At 38.8% G+C, this 22,743-nt stretch overlaps 1 protein-coding gene across 1 annotated transcript; it reads right to left on the bottom strand.

Annotated features, from left to right (window-relative positions):
* Positions 1-18,035: 18,035 nt before the first annotated feature.
* On the bottom strand, positions 18,036-20,373 carry LOC127120169 (B-box zinc finger protein 18). Its single transcript, XM_051050576.1, has 6 exons — positions 20,162-20,373; positions 19,933-20,049; positions 19,454-19,550; positions 19,248-19,363; positions 18,846-19,088; positions 18,036-18,449 (listed from the first exon to the last, which is right to left on the bottom strand). Exons 2-6 carry the CDS (start codon positions 20,023-20,025, stop codon positions 18,444-18,446), a joined length of 555 nt encoding a protein of 184 aa, XP_050906533.1. The 5' UTR covers positions 20,026-20,049; positions 20,162-20,373; the 3' UTR covers positions 18,036-18,443.
* Positions 20,374-22,743: the final 2,370 nt, after the last annotated feature.

Raw genomic sequence — 22,743 nt, 5'->3', positions numbered from 1 at the left:
CTGTCGACGGTGGCCTAGGTTTTTCCAATGCTGACCTGACACCAGCGGGAAAGAACCATAATAAGGCTCTGCATATCTCTATTGAGTGTAAAGGAATCACCCTGTCTCATGTGTTGATCGATAATGGCTCTTCTTTGAATGTGTTACCGAAAGCCGTGCTCGAGAAACTTGACTGCAAGAGCATTGAGCTGAAGCCTAGTGACATTGTGGTGCGGGCTTACGATGGTGCAAAGAGTGTTGTCCACGGTGAAGTTGTTCTCCCTATCAAGATAGGACCTCAAGTCTTCAACACTACTTTTTATGTAATGAACATTCGCCCTGCCTACTCCTGCTTACTGGGACGCCCTTGGATTCATGAGGCAGGCGCTGTAGCTTCGTCTCTCCATCAAAAGCTGAGGTATCCAATAGAGGGTAAGATCGTCACTGTGTGTGGGGAAGAAGAATACATTGTCAGTAGTGTGCATACCTTCAGATACGTTGAAATGGATGGTGAATTCTTCGAGACTCCGACTCAGTCATTTGAAGTGGTTTCTCCGCCCGATCCTGTCCTTAAGCCAACTCCCTGTGTGCCCAAGATTATTCGTGCTCCTCCTGCTATGATTTCTCTGAAAGATGCTCAAGCTGTAGTGGAAGATGGTGGCTGTACTGGCTGGGGTCAACTGATCAACGTACCGTACAAGTCTGACAAAGCTGGTCTGGGATTCAACTCTGAAAAGATGGTCAAAGATCAAATCAATGTTGTAGAAGATGCTGACAGTGATTGCGACCTGGATAGCTGGATCTACCCAACAATTGGCAACGGACTCAATAATTGGAAGGCTGAAGACATCATCCCGATCTCCTTTAGTCAGGAGTAATTGTTATTGTCTATTTAGCATTGCAAATTTTAATTGAACTTCGTAAAGCATTGTGTCTATACCCGGGGCACAATAGCTAATTTGTTAAGGGTTTCGTCATTTCATAAGCATATTGTCATATTCAATAAATCAATGGACATTTCGCATTCAAATATTGCGCTCTTTATTTTTTCCTGTCGTCTTTCAAACAAGCTATGCATTCTTACACACACTCACGTAACAAATTGCAGATCCGTACTCACTCTGGATCCTATTGATAATAATTCCGCTACTGTTCATTATGACTTTGAAAATCCAATCTACCAAGCCGAAGATGGAAGTGAGGAAGATTGTGAAGTCCCTGGAGAGCTTGCCAGACTATTACTGCAAGAGGAAAAGACTATACAGCCGCATGAAGAATCCCTCGAAATTGTAAATCTGGGTACTGAGGTAGACAGAAAAGAAGTCAAAATAGGAGCAGGATTGGAAAGCAGTGTCAAGGAAAGATTGATTCGGATGTTACATGACTATGTAGAGGTTTTCGCTTGGTCTTATGAAGACATGCCTGGGTTGGATACTGATATAGTGGTGCATCGGCTGCCTACGAAGGAAGATTGCCGTCCTGTCAAGCAAAAGGTTCGCCGCATGCGTCCTGAAATGTCTGAGAAAATCAAAGCCGAGGTTATGAAGCAATTCAATGCCGGTTTCCTAGCTGTTACTTCTTATCCTCAATGGGTTGCTAATGTGGTGCCTGTGCCAAAGAAGGATGGTAAGGTGCGAATGTGCGTAGATTACCGAGACCTGAATAAAGCAAGTCCCAAAGACGACTTTCCACTCCCACACATTGATGTTCTGGTAGATAACACCGCTCAACACAAAGTATTCTCATTCATGGATGGATTCTCGGGTTATAACCAGATTAAGATGGCACCTGAGGACATGGAGAAAACTACGTTTGTGACGCAATGGGGCACCTTCTGTTACAAAGTAATGCCATTCGGTCTAAAGAACGCCGGGGCAACATACCAGCGTGCTATGGTGGTTTTGTTCCATGATATGATTCATCATGAGATAGAAGTATATGTGGATGACATGATAGCCAGATCTCATACTGAAGAGGAACATCTAGATCATTTATACAAACTGTTTGAGAGGTTGAAGAAATACAAGTTGAGATTGAACCCGAACAAATGCACTTTCGGAGTAAGATCCGGTAAACTCTTGGGCTTTATTGTCAGTGGTAAAGGAATTGAGGTTGACCCGGCTAAAGTGAGAGCTATTCAAGAAATGCCAGTTCCCCGTACGGAGAAAGAGGTCAGAGGTTTCTTGGGACGCTTGAACTACATTGCCCGATTTATCTCCCACTTGACCGCTACCTGCAAACCCATCTTCAAATTACTGAGGAAAAATCAAGAAATGATATGGAATGACGAATGCCAAGAAGCCTTTGACAAAATCAAGAAATATCTCCAGGAACCTCCAATTCTGATACCACCAGTCGAAGGAAGACCTCTAATCATGTATTTGACCGTGTTAGAAAGTTCAATGGGGTGTGTATTGGGGCAACATGACGAGTCTGGTCGAAAAGAGCATGCCATATACTACCTGAGCAAAAAGTTTACCGACTGTGAAACAAGATACTCACTGCTCGAGAGAACTTGCTGTGCTTTGGCCTGGGCTGCTCGCCGACTAAGACAGTATATGTTGAATCAGACCACTTTGTTGATTTCTAGGATGGATCCCATCAAATACATGTTCGAGAAGCCTGCCCTCTCCGGAAGAATAGCGAGATGGCAGATGATCTTAACAGAGTACGATATCCAATGTACTACCCAGAAAGCAATCAAAGGAAGCGTGTTGGCTGATCATTTGGCTCATCAAGCGGTGGATGATTACCAATCTATGAATTTTGAGTTCCCAGATGAGGATGTCATGTTTGTTACGGATAATGAAAAACCTAAACCAGATGAAGGACCCGAATGGGGATCCCGATGGACTATGGTCTTTGATGGATCTTCTAATGCATTGGGCCATGGTGTTGGGGTTGTACTCATTTCTCCCGGAGGTTACCATACACCTCTCACTGCTAGACTATGTTTTCATTGCACCAATAATATGGCTGAGTATGAAGCATGTATTTTTGGACTCAAGGCTGCTATAGACTGGCGAATCAAGCTTTTGAGTGTGTACGGAGATTCGGCCTTGGTAATCAGTCAGATCAAAGGGGAATGGGATACTAAACATCCAAATCTCATCCCTTATCGAGAGCAGGTGATGACATTGATCCCATACTTTGAAGAGATAACATTTGAACATATCCCACGAGAAGAGAATCAGTTGGCAGACGCATTAGCTACCATGTCGTCTATGTTCAGAGTCAGATGGGACGGTGAAGCTCCCATGATTACCATTGGGCGGTTAGATGAACCAGCGTACTGTTATGGACTTAACACTGAGAAGGTACAGGAGAAACCTTGGTTCCACGACATAAGAAGATATTTGGAAGCTCAGGAATACCCTGAAGGGGCATCCATCAAGGACAGAAAATTCTTGAGGAAGTTCTCCGCTAAATTCTTTCTGAGTAATGGAGTGTTATACAAACGTAATCATGACTCGACTCTGCTTCGCTGTGTGGATAAAAAGGAAGCAGAAAAGATTATGGGAGACATGCATGACGGCATTTTTGGGACTCATTCTAATGGACATACAATGGCCAAGAAGATTCTGAGATCAGGGTATTATTGGTCTACCATGGAAGCTGATTGCCACCGTCACTCCAGAACCTGCCACAAGTGTCAGATCTATGCGGATAAAGTACATGCGCCTCCTGCTCCATTGAACGTGTTGACAGCTCCTTGGCCCTTTGCAATGTGGGGCATCGATATGATCGGAGAGATTAAACCTACGGCTTCAAATGGACATCGCTTCATTCTCGTCGCTATTGATTACTTCACGAAGTGGGTAGAGGCAGCCTCCTTCGCTTCTGTCACCAAGAATGTGGTGGCACGGTTCATCAAAAATAGTCTTATTTGTCGGTATGGCATCCCTGAAAGAATTATCACGGACAATGGTACTAATTTGAATAACAAGATGATTACGGAACTCTGCACGCAGTTCAAAATAAAGCATCATAATTCTTCTCCGTACCGGCCAAAGATGAATGGCGCCGTAGAAGCTGCTAATAAGAACATCAAGAAGATCATACAAAAGATGACGGTAACATACAAAGACTGGCATGAGATGTTACCATTTGCTCTTCATGGTTATCGTACCTCCGTGCGAACTTCGACAGGGGCAACTCCTTTCTCTTTAGTCTACGGAATGGAAGCCGTTTTACCGGTGGAAGTCCAGATTCCCTCTCTAAGAATCATGAAAGAGGCGGGCTTAGACGAAGATGAATGGATTCAGACTCGACTCGATCAAATAAACTTGATTGACGAGAAGAGACTTGCGGCTGTTTGTCACGGGCAGATATATCAGAAGCGCATGACCCAAGCATTCAACAAAAGAGTCAAGAGACAGGTATATCAGGTAGGCGACTTGGTGATCAAGCGTATCATTCTACCACAAGGTGACCCCAGAGGCAAGTGGACTCCCACATACGAAGGGCCATTTGTGGTTAAGAAGGTATTCTCGGGTGGAGCCATGATACTTGCTACAATGGATGGCGAAGATTTCCCGCATCCTGTGAACGCGGACATAGTTAAAAAATACTACGCATAAAAGAGACCCGCTAGGTCGACGTACCTAGGCAAAAGTAAGGGCATCCCGGCGAACCAAAAGGGTTCGGGCAAAAATTAGGGATAAATATATAAAGACGTATACCCGGCAAGTCGAAAACCTGAAAAGGCGGCTTGGGCAAAAAAGGGTATCCCGGTGGACTGAAAACCTGAAAAGGCGGTCCAGGCAAAAATTAGGGATTAAAGCGTATGACTATGTCCCGTTCTCTGCCCCTTCAACCCAGTTCCAGGGGCTGAACAAGCCAATCACTTCTATCTGACAGCAGGGGATGAGATACTTAAAGACATAATGACAATAGTGGAATCAAAATCAATAGGACTTTTTCTGCATAGCTTTCTCTTTTTCTTGACAATTTCCTCTTACTAGGATTTCCGTCTCCTTGTACATAAATTGCCTGTTTATAGGCCCTCTTTCAACATCAATACAATTTCATTTCCAAAAAGATGCTTTTGTTTCACGTTCTCTGTTTTGTTTGCGTAAACGTCCATTGGTTTCATTTGAATTGACTTATGCACTTGAATATGATCGATGTTTACCAAAAATGCATGCCTAAAATAGCGATAGCAATTACTACACGACTTCAGGATCGTGGAGAAGGTCTAACCACGCTTCCCCAAGGAGTCAGTTGCTAATCCGATTCCCCGGCAACGCCAGTTATTCCCCAGAAGAGGTCGGCAACACCAGACAGACAAGTCATCTCTTCCATCCCCAGCCAGGCCCGTTGGACAGAACCCAAATCCCCAGCTAAGGAAGGGCCATCAACACCAATGCCTCTGACCAGCAGACTGAGATCTATCTCCCCAGTAGTGTCCCCTGGAAGAATGCTTCAGACGCCTAGTGCATTCATTACATCATTTCATACTACATACCTGCATACAACGCCCACATTTATTTCATTCCGCATCATACACTTTACATCATTTCATATACAGGCATATACATGCATACCAGGTTCGCAGGCATAAAACATCTCATGCATCATGACATTGCATGAGGCTAATGTTGTTTTTCAGGTTAATTATCCTCTTGATACAATCAACACAAAGGTCCATCCAGACGGACATCTGTATCAATTACATTCAGGATTCAACTACACCTCCCAGATATACTCCCGGACATTTATCGCCAATGCAACAAATATTATCAGATACAGCCTAACGTACGGTTCATTCTGATTCGGTCCAACATATGACTCTTTCAACTCAGATACGGTCTAACGTACGATCCATTCTGACTCTCAGCAACTCCAATACGGTCTAACGTACGACCCATTTGGACCTCTAGCTCAGATACGATCTAACGTACGATCCATTCTGATCTTCAACAACTCAAGTATGGTTTAATGTACGACCAAGTTAAACCTTCATCTTCTCAGGTGCTACCTTCGGACAGGTACATTCCTGAATGGTAGTCTAGTATACGGCTACTCCCTTTCTCAGGTGCTACCTTCGGACAGGTACATTCCTGAATGGTAGTCTAGTATACGGCTACTCCCTTTCTCAGGTGCTACCTTCGGACAGGTACATTCCTGAATGGTAGTCTAGTATACGGCTACTCCCTTTCTCAGGTGCTACCTTCGGACAGGTACATTCCTGAATGGTAGCCTAGTATACGGCTACTCCCTTTCTCAGGTGCTACCTTCGGACAGGTACATTCCTGAATGGTAGTCTAGTATATGGCTACTCCCTTTCTCAGGTGCTACCTTCGGACAGGTACATTCCTGAATGGTAGTCTAGTATACGGCTACTCCCTTTCTCAGATGCTACCTTCGGACAGGTACATTCCTGAATGGTAGTCTAGTATACGGCTACTCCCTTTCTCAGGTGCTACCTTCGGACAGGTACATTCCTGAATGGTAGTCTAGTATATGGCTACTCCCTTTCTCAGGTGCTACCTTCGGACAGGTACATTCCTGAATGGTAGTCTAGTATACGGCTACTCCCTTTCTCAGATGCTACCTTCGGACAGGTACATTCCTGAATGATAGTCTGGTATATGGCTACTCCCTTACTCAGGTGATACCTTCGGACAGGTACACTTCTGAATGGTGGTCTGGTACACGACTACTCCCTTTTCAGCAGATTCAGCCTAACGTACGGCCCATTCTGCAACTCAGATACGATCTAGCATACGATCCATTCTGATCTTTCATCCCCAGCAAAGTCATCCGCCTAATGAACAGCTCACTTTGGTATTCAGACGCGGTCTAACATACGACCCATGCTGATCCCATATCCCCAGCAGCATATAGCATACTCTGACTCCCCAGCAAAGTCGACAGCATAATGGATGGCTCACCATACGGTCTAGCGTATGACCCGGTATGACATCCATATCTTCAGACATCGTCTAACGTACGACGCAATCTGGAAATCTCCTCAGCAAGTTTCTTGGATGGCATCTCTAAGCCCATCTCCGGCAAGACCGAAAGACAAGCGCAAATTTTCGGGGCATTCTAGTGTTCAATAATCTTTCACCTCCAGACCACGAACGGCACGTGCCATTCTACTCTCTCGGTTCGAGAATATTGAACAGGGGCAGCTGTCATACCCCAAAATTTGCCCGTTGGTATTACAAAGCATTTCTCAAGACCCTCTGACTTGTTCTGCAAGGCACTGATATCAAATGGACAAAAGCCCACTCATAACAGGCCCAACCCACAGGCGGCCCAAAACAGCTTGCTCGCTAGGCGAGCAGCTCCTTCGCCTAGCGAGCATTTCATCATGCCACTCGCCCAGCGAAGCACCAGATCCAGCAAAAAAGCCCAGACCTAGTTTGCTCGCTAGGCGAGCAATTCCTTCGCCTAGCGAAGCTTGCGAAAATCTGAAATTTTGGACCTCATTTTAAGCCCATTAGGTCACCACCACCTCTACTATAAATACCTGCTCCTCTGCCACGAAAAAAACACTCACAGACGGACGAAGACGGGCGGAAACACGCATCCAGAGGACGAAAACACAGAAACCCTGCTGATCCAAAGAATTCAGAAGGCGGAAACCCTGAAGGCCGCTTACTCACTCTGAAGCTACCGCCGTCCAACTCAATCCGGCTCGCCAATTCAAGGTTACAACTTGATTTGCAAACAGGTTAGCCTCACTATTATCGCTTTAGCTTCTTAATTGGCATATGATTATCATTTGGTATCCTTATTTTGCATGTGGTATCACTTTAGTATCTTAATTTGCATGTGATATCGTTTTGTATTTTCACTTGGCATATGGTACCACTTCATGTTCTTACTTTGTGGATTATAATTGAATTCATAAACATTTTGAAGTCTTGCATGAGAATTTAAATGTGTTTGCCTATTGTGAAACCGAACCATATAATTGTATGTTGGATGCCATAAGCCATGCTGCAGGTTGAGGTCATAATGTTCTCAAATTTCAAACCCGTGGCCGCTCGCTAGCTCATCGCTAGGCGAGCCCGCAGCGAGCCTTCGCTGAGCCTTCGCTAGGCGAAGCAGAGGCGACCGGGCCAAGGGCTGCTTTGCTTTTTGCTGCCTATTTCATGTTTACCTAATGATGATTCTGCATTATTTGGCCTAAATTCTTGGCTGTTATATTTATCTTATGATGCAATTTCCAATTGTATTTTATGCTTTAATCCGTGTGTTCATGGTGTAAAGGCTAGCATACTTCCGAAGAAATAGCCGGCTAATACTCCGCTTTATGCATGGGAAGCCTTCATGGAGGGGGATCCTAAATTATTTCACTTTAATGTGAAGATTCATATTGATTGCCTAATTAATTTTACTATATTAATTTTTAATGTAATGTTGATTTTAATGCATCGATTTAATGCGGTATCACCATAATTACCTAATGAACCTAAAACATGGACGTTAAATAAATGACATCGGACCTCTCTTTATTACCCCACGATTACAATATTACGGTCATGTCCCGCGAATATGGGGATATCCTTAGCAAAGACCCTTCGGTAAAATCATCATAGTCCCTCGGATGTTGCCTTCGAAAATACCATTTTGTCCCTCGATGACCCTTCGGTGTAGCCTACGGTTAAATGATGATAGTCCCTTCGAATGCTAAGGTATCCTCACAACTGTTGCCTTCAATGACCAATCGATGACCCTACGATGACCCTTCTACATCCCCAGGATAAAACTACTTACTTTTCAATAGTAAGGACAGTTTTACCCTCATAAGGATAGGAAATGCCCGGAAAGACCTCGGACAGGTATAACTTTAATTGCTCATTCATAACCTAAAAAATATACTTTCCGCACCTCACACCTTTCAAACGTCTTCTTTTGGAAAATCACCACTTAGCATACATCCGTACTAGGATCATTGCCGAGTTATATTTTTCTAAACTATTTTCTAAATTAAACGAGATAACCACTTTGTATACATTCGTGCAAGAATCATTACAAAGTTAAATTCTCATTTTCAAAACATTTTTCATACATTTCTCAACCACCTTTTTCAAACAAAGAAAACATAAATGATTGAGCAATTAAGAGCCCATGGATAACCATGGATACAAAGGGTGCTAATACCTTCCCTTTGTATAAAGTACCTCCCGAACCTAAGAATTTAAAATTAAGGTCTTTCCTGTTCTTTTCCACCTTTCCTTAAGGGATAAAAGAAAAGTCGGTGGCGACTCTTGCTAACCGCGACATTGCGATTACAAATCCCAAAAAGTCCAGTTCACCGTATGACAGCACTCCACACCAAGTTTCAATTTCACTCAAATTGAATGTGCAGAATTTTACTTAGTTGCAATCAAAGTGATTGCACCAATTTATCGAACAACTTCTATGCACAACAATTAAGCGAGATTAATTTTACTATTAATTTCACACAAGACTCAATTTATGCAGAATTTAAAGAGTTAAGAGAAAAAGAGAACAACACCAGATTTGTTTAGGCAGTTCCCCTTTCGTCCTCGCTTAGGGTATGTCTGCCCCTAATTCTAAATCTAGAATTGAGATATTTATTAACAAGTTGCAAAGTTAATACAAGAGAAGAAATGATCACCACCAACCAACCCCAAGTGTTGTTGCAGATCCTATTCACTTCTCTCCCCTTGATTCTAGTTGAACCAAGTCTTTCAAGCGTTTCGAACAAACCTCTAGTTATAGCTACCTTATTGCAAGAACTCCACGTTCTCCAAAACTCTAGTTTGGCTGATTTCGATCGGATCTGCGTGAAACCTCCGGTTGTAGCTACCTTATTGCAAGAACTCCACGTTCTCCAAAATTCTAGCTCGACTAACTTCAATCGCAAGACGCTTGAACCCTAACCTTTCTTCACAATCCTCCGGTTACCGTTACTTGTTTGAACGAATCCACCGTTCTTCAAACCTTTCACTCGGCTAAATCTATGAAGCAAAGATTAGTGCAAAAATCCCCAATTCTTGGAGGACGAAACCCCAATAGTTTTATTCAAGAAAAACTCACTCAAAGCCTCTACCCAAACTAAGATTACACAATCCTATTTGGACGTTATCACCACAGTAATGCACAATGATCAACAAAAGTTATTGTGTGTAAATGTTGAGAAATGAAATGAAAAATAAAGATGAAGATGAACTTTAGTGTATATCTTTCACTTTTCTTGTTATTCGTTGAAGAAGAGACTCTAGAATATGTATGAATGAGTCGACCGCTGCAAGGTGTGAGTCGACTCAAAGTTCTTAGACTGTTAAAAAATGGTTTTTGAGACATATTTTGATCACTTGAAACCATTCTTTTATGAACCTAAGATACCAACGATGATCAAGCGCAATATTCAAGTCAATGAGATGCTCCTATATGCATGGACACGTTTCACTTATACTTTGAGCATGTTGGAGGATGAATGCATTCTATGATATAATGACACAATCCAAAACATACATTATGAGCAATTAAAAAGATTTGACATCATTAAAATAAGGACTAAGAATCTTTTCCCTCACACAGAGATCTATAAAAATATTTTTATAGATCGTTCCCCTTAAGACGTTTCAAAATATATTGCCCAAAAAATTTCAAATAGACTGTCAACCACGAAATTCCCACAATAAGTCACCTCTAACTCTACGAGATCCTATTGCGCAATAGGCATTTTTCTATAATACAACCTCAAATAATAGTCTCTTGAGAGTTTCCTATATAAAGAATAAATCCAACTAATTCTTCCGAGAGAATTCACAAAATACTTAGAATATTGGACGAGCAAAATGGAAAAGAAGATGGGACTTCAATAACTTAAGAATGCAGAGTAAATAATGTGGAATGAAATATTTGAAAGCTTTTGGTGTTGTTTGTGAAGTGCTTGGTGGTTTATATTTATAATGAAGATCTTAGATATAATTCACAAGTTAACATTATGGATTATTTGTCTGTTATTGAGGTGTATGATAGAAAAACGGGCGCTTGTCTTGGTCGTGTTGTTGTGGTTTTAGTGTTATTGTCAGCGAATTTCTACGGTTGTGTTTTCCTTCTGGTTGCACTTGCTGTTTACATTATGTCTCCAGCCTGATGTTTTATGTGAGGTCGTTTTCCTTCTGATTGCACTTCCTGTTTACATTATGTCTCCAACCTGATGTTTTATGTGAGGTCGTTCGATGGATCGCTTTTGATTGAAGGGTGTTTTGTAAGAGTCTATATTAGGTGTTAGTTATATATTAAAAAAATTCAATGGTATAAACTATTTTTTTTGTTTTATATTATTACTACTAAAGTAAATTAGTTAATGTAAAATTGAAAAAAAAAAGTAGTTTAACACTATTTTGGACTTTTTTATTATTTATTATTTATCATGTGTAAACCCTTCATCGTTTGCCGTCAAGGTGAAGATTAGAGTATTGGATTTCTCCTAAAAGGTACTTTCACTCTCACTGGTTTTTATTCTCGTTTTTCATCCATTTATAATCTAAATTTTTATTCTCGTTTTTCATCCATCGTTTGCCGTCATAGTGAAACTTGCAAATGTGTTAAATGAATGAATACGTGAGTGTGACTCAGATTCATACTTATATAGGATTGACGGTTAGAACCGTAATCGGTTGGTTCGACATGAGATGCAGATGGTCATAGGATGGATATCAATGGTCGAGACGAAAAGGTGTCTCGCTTTAGTGTAATGTTTCAGTGCGAGCTTTTACTTGTTCACCAGTTGAATTGGCAATTGAGGTTATATTGAGCTTTTGAATTGGACCATTCCTTTGACCAACCAAAAACAATTGACCATAAGTCCATACTTTCAGTCATGAAGGGAATATTATTGATGTGAGAACTTTGAGATTGGTCAATATGTGAGTTTTGTCTAGGGGTGAGATTTTATTGGAAAAATACTTTGGGGAGAGAAAAAGTTTGGTTGAAAAGCTAAGTGAGAGTTAGTGTCAAAGGGAATACGAATGTTAAACACCTATCACGTCACTAAAACATTGCTTTAAGGGAGTTTTACATGTGGATTCATGCACATAGAATCGGGATACCATGTACTTAGGGTACTTGAGTGCACTAAAGTGCCATTACATGGATACTGCTTATTTAGGGTGAATGAGGATTTTTAACACTTCATATAAAATTGTGGGCAACATGTAGGATGCCTTGAGAGATTCGATCATGACCTTGCTTAAACCTATGGGAATTTTAAGAAGATCCAAGAGAAGCTGAAGGCAGTGGAAGCTGAGAAAATCTCCATGCATAATCTATATGTCAAAACTATCGAGACTGATTGTATGCTCATGCATGTTTCCTTCGAAATAACCTTGAATAAGGTGGAGCTTCTCGATCATGGCATACAAATTTCAAGGAAGCTAATTCATGTTGATTATTATGTAATATATGGAAATACTATTCCTATTGACGGTGCTCTATGTCCATAAGATTCCCTTCTTTGTTTTGAGTGGTATGATGCAACCGTGTTAATTTGATTTACGAAAGTATTTGTGTTGGTCAGTATCCCTCATAGTATTTGTTAACTGATGAATGATTTCCTTTGTTTTATTTCTTCTTATTGTGCAATGCTTTGTTTATTTCATGCAACAACAAGTTAAGTGTTCAAGGCTTGGCAAGTTAAACACGATGGCAATGATTTGGTTCGAAGTCGGTATAATAGGCATCACCTCTTTCGCACTAGAGTCACTAGCTATTACCGAGGGATTTGGTCGTATGTACCACCTACGCATTCAAGGTTTATGGTGTATTTATATGTGCATCACCTTTGCATTTGAGGTTTGACGTCTTTAAATTGTGTGCCAACTTTGCACTCGAGGTTTATGGCTTCCTTGGATTTTCCTTTTATTATAATACTTAATATGCGTTTGAGGGTTAGTGCCAATATGAAAGGTTTAAGATTTACATAAACTTGTGTGAAAATATCATGTATTAAATTTGTGATGAAATTTTTTATATTATTTTACATAAGACTTAGCTTTGAATTCAACACAAGAAAGTGATTTAGATGTAATACCACTTTAGCTTAGTCGTGTTTCACTTTCTTGGGAGAATTTTCGCATGGAGAGTATTCATGGTGTAGGCTCTTTTTCCCGTCTTGTTTCTTACCTAGAATGGGATTTCTCATCTTGGTGCAAGCTTGTCTTTTCCGAACTTTCTTCCCCTAAATCAACTCTACAGATCAAAAGATTCTCAATATCAAATTCTATAAGCTTGATGTTCTTGTTGTATTTGACCGATGTGGCTAGCTTGATAGTGGCATCAATAAGGGCGACCAGACATATCTTTCCATACATGAATCTAGCTCTTCCTGAATCACTCATGAAATCTCTTCGTTGTGAAAGGGATATGTCTTCTTCCACCTAAGCTCTTTCCCTTCAACGGGGATAATAGCCTAAGTCTTGTAGACGAGTCTAAAAGGTGTTTCCCTTATGGTTTAATGATTTGTTGTTCTATATGACCAAATGAAACATATGAGATCTTCTAACCAATTTCACTTGGTTCCTTCAAGTTTTATCTTCAATCCTGTCAACGAAATCTTATTTGCAACTTCTACTTTGTCGTTAGCCTGATGATGCATCCATAAATTATAATGTTTTGTAACTTGTAGAATTGTCTACTAACTTATTGATGTTTGGTAAGAAATAAGAATCTTTTGGGCATGCCTTGTTCAAGTCGGTATAATCAACACAGATATGTAATTTACCCAATGCTTCCTTGAATAAAACAATAATGGAAAACCACTAAGTGTACTTCACCTCTGAAATGAAGTTTGCTTGTAGAATCCCCTTGATAACATTTATGATAGCTTTGTATTTCTTCAACGATTGATGTTAGCTCCTCTGGGAGAAATACTTGACGAAAGGGCCAAAGTTCAACTGATGAAAGATAGTGATGGATTCAATGTCATACATCTCTTCAAGGGAAATAACGAACAAATCAACATTGGATTTAAGATATTTAATGGTTTTCTCCTCCACAAAACTAGGAAGGTTAACTCAAATCTTTTCACTTTTTACTTTGGTTTTCGTCAAGCTGGATCGCTAAAATCACCATTAGGTAACAACCTCATAATCTTCATCCTAGCCTCGACTGAGAGAGGTCTCTTTGAGTTGTGTTCGTCCTCAAGCATGGCTTTCTCTAGACGTGTATTTAAGTTCACAACATTGGTAACTAAGGCGAGATACTTGGAAGAGTTGGCCTCTTATACCTTATTCATTTACCGGAAGGCATATGCATCTAGGTTCCTCTACAGGGATTTATGAATGGAACGAGCTCTTCCATATTTGCATAAATAGTCATTGGTTCATCGTGAACGTTGCAATATCTCACCTTCAGGTAGACAGTGGAAGAAATGACATCAAGAGTTGTTGAAAAAGATCTTCCCAAGATGCAGTTGTTTACACTTTTACAAGAGACTGCCATGAATGAAATATCCATCATCTCGATGTCTTTTCCTTTGTTGAGGTTCACCATAATCTTTATGAAATCCCAAGGGCGGGCCACATGACCGTTGAAGGCTTGAATATCAATGTCCATGTAAGGTGATAACTTATCCTTTTTCAAGCCTAACTTATCAAAAAGTTCTATGTATATAATGTCGCACGAGCTTCCTCCATCAATGATGATCCTTGACACGTCAAAATTTTCCATGGTAGTCATAATCACCAAGGGAAATATCTCATTTGGGATGCTTATCATTTTCTTGCTATCTTTGAACCTCTAGCCGAGTAGCAACCTACAAAGAAATTTTCCATTGATTCTCTTATATGCAGAGGAGTCTTTTGCTGAGGAGATTCACATTTTGTTATTGCACTAAATTATAGATGCTAGCCACGGGTTCGTTAGCATCATGACTTCCTAGTGTTGTTTGGAGTTATTGGAGGCTCGTGGTAGATCCGGTTCAGAAGACTGGAATGATATCGGAAGATAAGGTTATTGAGATGGATGAAACAAAAACTGCTATTGGAATGACAGAGGTTGAAGAGATTCATGCTCGATCGGTTGGGGGATTGGAGTACGATGTGGTATTGTGACTGGGAAATTGATTAAGATCAAAGCATGTTAGAGCTAAGGATGTTATTCCATTGTAAGAGGTTCTTTCGTCATAAGAGTAAGAATTGCTGTAATGGCACATTGAAGCATTTGAATCTTCAATCAGACGTAAGATGCTGGAATTGTATTGTGGTGAGTCGTATACCGAGTCTCCTTAGATTCTACCATTGGAGATGATTAATCGAAATAGTTTCAAGGAGGTTAACAATGATCGACACTTGGGAACCAAAACAGTTACAACGCCTGGAACGGTTAACATAAGCAAATGTGTTGGCTCAATAGAAGAAATTAGAAAAACACAATGGTAATTCGTAGGAATCAGCATGTGATTCCCATAGGCGGTGCCAATATACATTACCGGAACATGAAATGATAGTAGGTTGAAAATTATCACCGTGAAATAATAGAGGTTTCTTATGTGATTACATAAGATAATATGGTCAATGATGAAAGTGAGATGGTACACTATGCTTTCTATGCAGATGTCGAACCAGACAATGTAACTAAAGCATTGAAAGATTCGAAATGGGTCCAAGTAATGAATGAGGAATTGCAGTCCATAGAAGTCAACAACACCTAGTCACTTGTCAAACTGCCTCAAGGCAAGAAGGAAATCGATGTGAAGTGTGTATACAAGGTGAAGTTGAATCCCAAAGGTGATGTAACTCGACATAAGGCAAGGCTTGTGGCTAAAGGATTTCTTCAAAATAGAGGAATCGATTTCGATGAATTTTTTGCACATGTTGCTAGAATCGAAACAATTAGGTTGGTTGTTCGTCTAACAAAAATGAACAAATGGCACAAATGTTAGATGGATGTGAAATGTGCATTCTTGAATGACTCCCTAGATGAATAATTTTATGTTGCACAACCAATTGGAATTGGGAAACATGGCAAAAAAAGTAAGGTATACAGGCTGCATAAAACCTTGTATGGAAGATAAACAGTTTCCTAAGGGTGAAGGAATTTGTGAAGTGCACAACTGAGCATGGAGTACATGTAAAAAGAAGCAATATTGAGATTGCTTATACTATGTCTCTATGTCGATGACTTGTTGACAACAGAAAGTTACAAGAAGGAGATCGAAGATTTCAAACATTACCTAAGTGGGGAGTTTGAAATGTCACACTTAGGAAATCTCTCATATTTTCTTGGCATCGAATTCTACAAGAGTAGTATAGGCTTGATGATGCCCCAAAGAAGATATGCAAGCGAAATACTTAAGAGATTTGAGATGCAAGGTTGCAACTCAACTTCGACTCCAGCTGAGCCCGAATTGCAATTGTCGAAAGAAACAGATGAAGATGATGTTGATCCAACACAGTACATAAGAATCATTGGATCACTTTGATACTTTTGTCACACAAGGCCTGATCTAGCATACATTGTAGGTATGGTGAGAAGATTCATGCAGAAGCGAAATGTATCACACCTAGCAGCGACGAAGAGGATACTAAGGTATCCGAAAGAAACTCTCGACTATGGCATTTTGTTTCCTGCAACTGATGAAGGAAAAGAATACAAGTTAATGGGATACACCGGCTCAAGTTGGTGTAGTGATGTCGAGGATAGAAAATCCACAACTGGCTATATGTTTATGTTAGGTGGTGCATCAATTGCTTGGAGTTCATGAAAGAAACCAGTAGTGACATTGTCGTCATTTGAGGCAGAGTACATGGTTTATTATATTTGTGCATGTCAAGCAACATGGATGGTGAATTTGGTCGAAGAGATTACAGGGAAGAATCATGGAGCGATGACCATGAAGATCGACAACTCAATCTGGCAAAGAACCTAATAGCGCATGGACGAAGCAAGCACGTCGAAATGAGATTCAATTATCTTCGAGAGCAAGTAGTATAAACGGAGCTGAACTTAAAACACTGTAAAACTGAGAATTAGGTTGGAAACATCATGACATAATGAGTGTAGGTCGAAGTGTTAAAAAAATTAAGGTCTATGATGAATATAGATAGCTTAGACACAATGAATTGGGCAGTGTGTTGAGAATGAAAGTCATGGTGTCAAAGCATGTTGCTGTCAAAACACCTGGGTGTCGAAGTGTTGAGGAGTTAGCCTCAACATGGATTTTTACTTGGGCTCAATTTTGCAGTATTAGCAGAATTAGGTATTTGGGTTTTGCTTGAGGGACAAGCAAGCCCAAAATCTATAAATACGTAGTAACCCTTATTGATTGTAAGATAACACAATGCACTTGCATAAGAATTCTCCATTTGAGAGAAGAGAGTTACTCTGTAGAAATTTCTTTTTCTTCCTTATTCGAAAACTTTAATCTCTCTTTCTTCTCCAATTCAATTTTGTTTCTTTTCATTACCATTATTAACCGAAATTTTGCAACCAATGTTGATTAATTTTTGTTGATCAAAATTTGGTTTGAAAATCTCCAGTGATTTTGGTGAATTTCTTAAAGGAAAATTGATAAATTTCCAAAAAATATACCCAAAGAAATAGAGACTTGCTTCATCAAGAATATGCTAGTGCCTACCTATTTACAGCTGAATGGACGATGGAGTTTGAATTGAATTGGTAATTTACTAGCTGAATGGACGACGGAGGTTGAATTAAACCGGTTTTATTGCGCATTTGGTAAGTCCGAACATTTGGTATAGATGCATGCACCTTTGATGAGACAGCCTAAGGCCAGCATGGCTTGGTTGCCTTTGGTGACAATAATTTTGTTGGTGATTTTGTTCAAAACTTGGGAACTTCCACATCTTTCAATAACTATTCTTGAAAGAAATTGGTTTAATTCATGTCAATAAAGCAACAAAAATTGAGTATAGCATAAGAGGCTAGACTCCTACAGCAGAAAAGAACCAAAATACGAATTCTAAATTGAGAAAAAAAACATTAATAGCGTGCTAAGTCTGCCAAGTCTCATCATGGATGTTAAATCACACATGGTGTCTTATATAGAGATTGATAGATAGATGCTCAATAATTCACAAACCAACGACAAAAACAAGACATCATTCAAATGTGGTTTGGCTAAACACATGTTACATTTTTATTTATAAAAAAGAAAGAAAAAGTATCATCCTCTATGTTCTGGGTGGAGCACAAATGTCACATACAAAACTGAAACTGGAAAACAAAATTCAACACACAATTCATTGAAAGGGGTCACAGGTGTTGTAATTAACAATGCTTTGCAGTACAGATACAATGTGTTGTTTAACTAAAAAAAACTAAATTCCTACATGATGGGAGGGAGAACAATTTCTTCAGACTGAGACGCTCCAATGCCTCATTTGCCACTACATGATGTCAATAGAACATGCCACCTTTGTAATTAACATTCATGACAATAACGAGAAGCTTTCGCCTTTCGTCGATTTGATTTCTCGTGCCTGAATAGCATTGTCTAGTAGCATAATCTATGGCTGCCAAGGAAAAAAAAATGCATTTAAGGTGATTACTTCAAACCACAAAATATAAAAACTTAGATATTGAACTTTGCAAAGTAGAGAGGAATCATCTATATTTTTCGGATTTGGATTTGCTGCAATCAGCAAGTCCACACATTCACGCAGTCAGCATATTTTCATGGTCGTTAGATTGAGAGCAAGTTTGAAATCTAGACCTCTGATCTCAATCCAACAGTAACCAACATGCGGATTGTGTGAATCTGTGAATCCAAGTCCTCTTAAGGGTTTGTGATTAATGTTTATTCAGTTTGCAAGCATCTGCGGTCGGCATCTAATTGATGTCAAACACGAATTTATCACCGCAGAAATTTATAACCATCGAAACAAAATTTATTTCCCGCGAACTCTAACCTGGTGATTCGATGCGTGATCGTGTATTCTATTAGGCTTCATGTTCAAATCAATCAATTTATTTTCCATCTTGGTATTTCCATCGGCATTAGGTTCTAAAGTTGGAACCGGAGGCATCCTATGATTCTGTTGCTTCTCTCCCATTTTTTGTTTAGGAAGTGGACTTTGTCCTCTTTTAATATCACCCGGATCCAAAGGTTGCGAAGACGGATTCTCTGCATTACTAGGTTTATCACCTGGAAACTATGGAACAAAGAGACATTTTAAGTACGAAAAAGGATCGTTCATTCAAACCCTAATGAAGGAGAAAATACTAACATAGTAACATTTTCCGCCTATAAAAAAAGGTAATACGGATAACAATTTCGAGACAAATTCATTTCGGATAAAGGATAGACACACCTCAACTCTTTGCCTAAAGAGAAGATATCTTCCATGTGTTCTTTTACCACCGACATGAACTATCATATCGCATTGCAAACAAAGGGAACTTCCATCTGTTTCGCAATAGAAGAAAGCTACAACAAAGATTGAAAAGAAGGTTAAACACATAAGCAACTGAAAAACACCAAAAGAACAAACAAGGATCAAAATAGGAAAGCTCATACCAGGTGCATTCTCACATATGTCGCAGCGCGGCACATCACTTGGACTCGCAAGACCAACCCTAACATGTCTACTAGCTAGCTTATTGCACATATGAACCTACAATTTCCAAAAGGTTACAAACTTTGAGAAACTATTATCAATTAAAATGACACTATGGTTAGTATTATTAGGTCAAACTTTTACCTAAGCTGACACCTTAGATTTCAAATTTACACAAAAATATGAAATCAAAATATATTTATGAATCATGAAACAAAATTGCAAGTGGTGCAATCTTTAACCTAATCCCACATAAATGGACTTGTCCAAGTTAAGCAAGATTCCAAAATTCAATATTGCTACATCAATAATGAAACATTACAGTTACAAAAACATCAACATTCAGAGGCAATGATTTAAGGTTAATCAAAAGCAAAAAGAACATGAAATTGAATAGTACTAGTGATAATTAGAAATCAAATCAAAGATAGCAACAAACCTTTTCATCACAAGCACGACAGAGTGCAGCCTCATCAGCAGCACAGAAAACGATGGCGGCTGCGCTCTCACAAGCATCACAAAGCGTTCGCATAATTAAACTCTCTCACTTTCATTGCTTCAAAATAAAAATTCAAACAACAAAATAGAAACAGAAGTTGAAAAGTCAGATACAGAAAAATATAAAACTAAAATTTTCAACTTTAAATAATTAAAAAATATATAATTACCAAATCCATGTAAGAAAGTTCTTTTATTGGAAAAAATAGATGATGGGGTATTATGAAGATGGGTGATGAAGGAGGTGGTGGTGGTTGTTGATGATGGAAAGTTGTTTGAAGGAGTGTTGGGGGACCTTTTGGGTTGAGAGAGAGAGAGAGAGAGTAATTTACTAGTAGTTGAATTTGTTGTGAAGTTAGTAGTACTATTATGAAGTTACTTGGTAGCCACAAGTTGAAAGGCAATGTGGGGTTGACAAGAACTCAAACTTGATTCACAACCACTAATTAAGTTATCTCAGATGGGACCCACTTTCATACATTTTTGTTTGTTTACTTATTGTTGTCGACCACCCCTAACATAACATTGTTGCTTTTTAGTGCATGCTCTTCTCTCCAACTCCAACCACAACCTAAGAAAAAGGACATTTTTTTCACTCTTTTCATTTTGTGTTAAAGTATCGGTTATGCTACAAATCATTACCTTTTTTTTTCTTCATAATTATATAAAAATAATTCAGTCTCTTTATTAAAACAAAACTTATTTCATTTTTAAAATTCATCAACTTGTTTTTTATTTTTTTATTTTTATAAACAGTAACTTTTAAATGATTTCGCATATATTTAGGAATATGGTAAAATTACAAAGAGCGAATATTTAAATTTAATTCTTTAAAATTAGCAAAGCTAAACTCTTACCGCCTAACTAGGAATCGGGTTTTATTCTAAACTCTACAATGTCGTTGTCGCGGTTTAGCCTGTTAAAATATAAAACTTATACATTTAAAAATTAAGAACTTCTAATTAATTAAAATGTCATTTTTTTTGGAAAACAAATTTAAAGGTGATACTGGCCGGCGCTCGCGTAGCATCAAAGTTCAAACTTACAAATGGTTGTTGTCGCATCACATATATTTCTATAAACTTTATTTTTAAAAATGATTGTTTTTGCAATTTAAAATAATATTTGTTATCGCTCTTGATTTACTTTAAAATATGATTTTTGTTATTTCATCTAAAGTACGGGTTCCTCTCTTTCGAAATGGAATCAATATCTATAAGTTTAACGCTTTCGCAGTAAATAATTCTAATTTAAAATAGTATAAAATTCAGTCTCAAAACGAATCCTAATTTAAAAAATAGTTTGCAACTTAGATGTGAGTACCGTCAAAATGACGGTCCTCATATTCTGAACTCTAAACGCCTTAGTCGGACATATTTTGCATAATACTCATGTTATAATATATATATATATATATATATATATATATATATATATATATATATATATATATATATATATATATATATATATATTTTGATGATACCATGTAAAACTTAAAATTAAAACAGTAGCAATTAAAATTAATATAACAAATAGAAAAAACAATTACTATATTGAAACTCAAAACAATAAAGTGCAGAAAAATTAAAGAAGAAAAATACGTATCGAAAATAATGCAGTGCGGAAACTGAAAACCAGAAAATTTGAAAGAAAATTTTTGGAATTAAAATAACGACAAACTTAAATAGCGAATGATCCAAGTACAAGCAGGGCTCTTCAGAATTCTACGTAGTACTTATTGTCTAATATGAACAATTAAGTACTTTTATCGAGTGATTTTATTTGCCTACTTAATATTAGAAAACTTGGATGGTAAAAACCTAAAAACCAAGCCTATATATAGTGTTTCACCTGTTGAATGGTTGTTGAATTCGTGTAGAGGTCCGTTTTGAGAAAAATATGTAGAAGTGAGAGAAGACCAAGTAATTATGTTGCTAAATTTTTGGGCACGAAGTCCATGGCGAACGCCATGGCCTTATGACGAATGCCATGAGTTCAGTATGGGGAACGTGGCTGACAAGGGAACCATGACGAACGATATTCCCCTGTGGCGAACGCCACAAGCTAAAAATGTCCTCCTTTGACTTACTCCATGCTGAGGTGTCCTTTTCTCCACTTTTGGTCAACTTTGCTTCATTTTCTCTTGTGTCAACTCCTACTTAGAGGATATCTACAACACAAATAAAATACCAACATAGTAATACATACAAACATAAAATGGATATAAAACGGATAAAAATGCATGTGTATCGAGTCAGAAAATGCTATAAGTTTCATGGTTATCATGATCCCCCATGATCTGATCCTTATCATTGTATATAATTTCGCCTAGGCCCCAGAACCTCTCTTCCACCAGACATACATTTGTGTTTATCATAATCCACCTGCGATTCAATTTATCTCAGGTTTGATTATGCTTTTTCTTCGTCGTAGCTTGCTTTGTATCTAAGATGAGGCTTATGTTTATTGACATTTGTTTTTGTTTTTCTAGGTTCTTATTGTTGTGCTCCGACTTGCTCTTCACCTTCTTCTGAATCTCTTGCTTAGTGTTCCCTTCCTTACTCTTGTGACTTTTCGGGGTATGATTTTTTTTGGTTCTTAGCATCCTGATTATTATTATCTTTCCTTTTCAGATTGGTGACTTCCTTTTTTCTGAGCTTGTCGTGCTTTTGTTGGTGGCTATGAATGGTATGTTGTTTAGCCTATATCTCTCTATTTGGGTTTCCAGCCTCTGCTCGATGTTATTGTT

The sequence above is a fragment of the Lathyrus oleraceus genome, chromosome 2 (assembly GCF_024323335.1).
Source record: "Lathyrus oleraceus cultivar Zhongwan6 chromosome 2, CAAS_Psat_ZW6_1.0, whole genome shotgun sequence".
NCBI lineage: Eukaryota > Viridiplantae > Streptophyta > Magnoliopsida > Fabales > Fabaceae > Lathyrus > Lathyrus oleraceus.
This window is presented reverse-complemented; position numbering and strand designations above follow the sequence as displayed.

Coding starts and splice junctions, on each gene's coding strand:
- LOC127120169 (XM_051050576.1), bottom strand. CDS start 20,025: ATGCGAACGCTTTGTGATGCTTGTGAGAGCGCAGCCGCCATCGTTTTC. Junction 19,364..19,453: donor CATATGTGAGAATGCACCTG/GTATGAGCTTTC, acceptor TCTTTGTTGTAG/CTTTCTTCTATTGCGAAACA. Junction 19,089..19,247: donor TCTTTAGGCAAAGAGTTGAG/GTGTGTCTATCC, acceptor TTTGTTCCATAG/TTTCCAGGTGATAAACCTAG.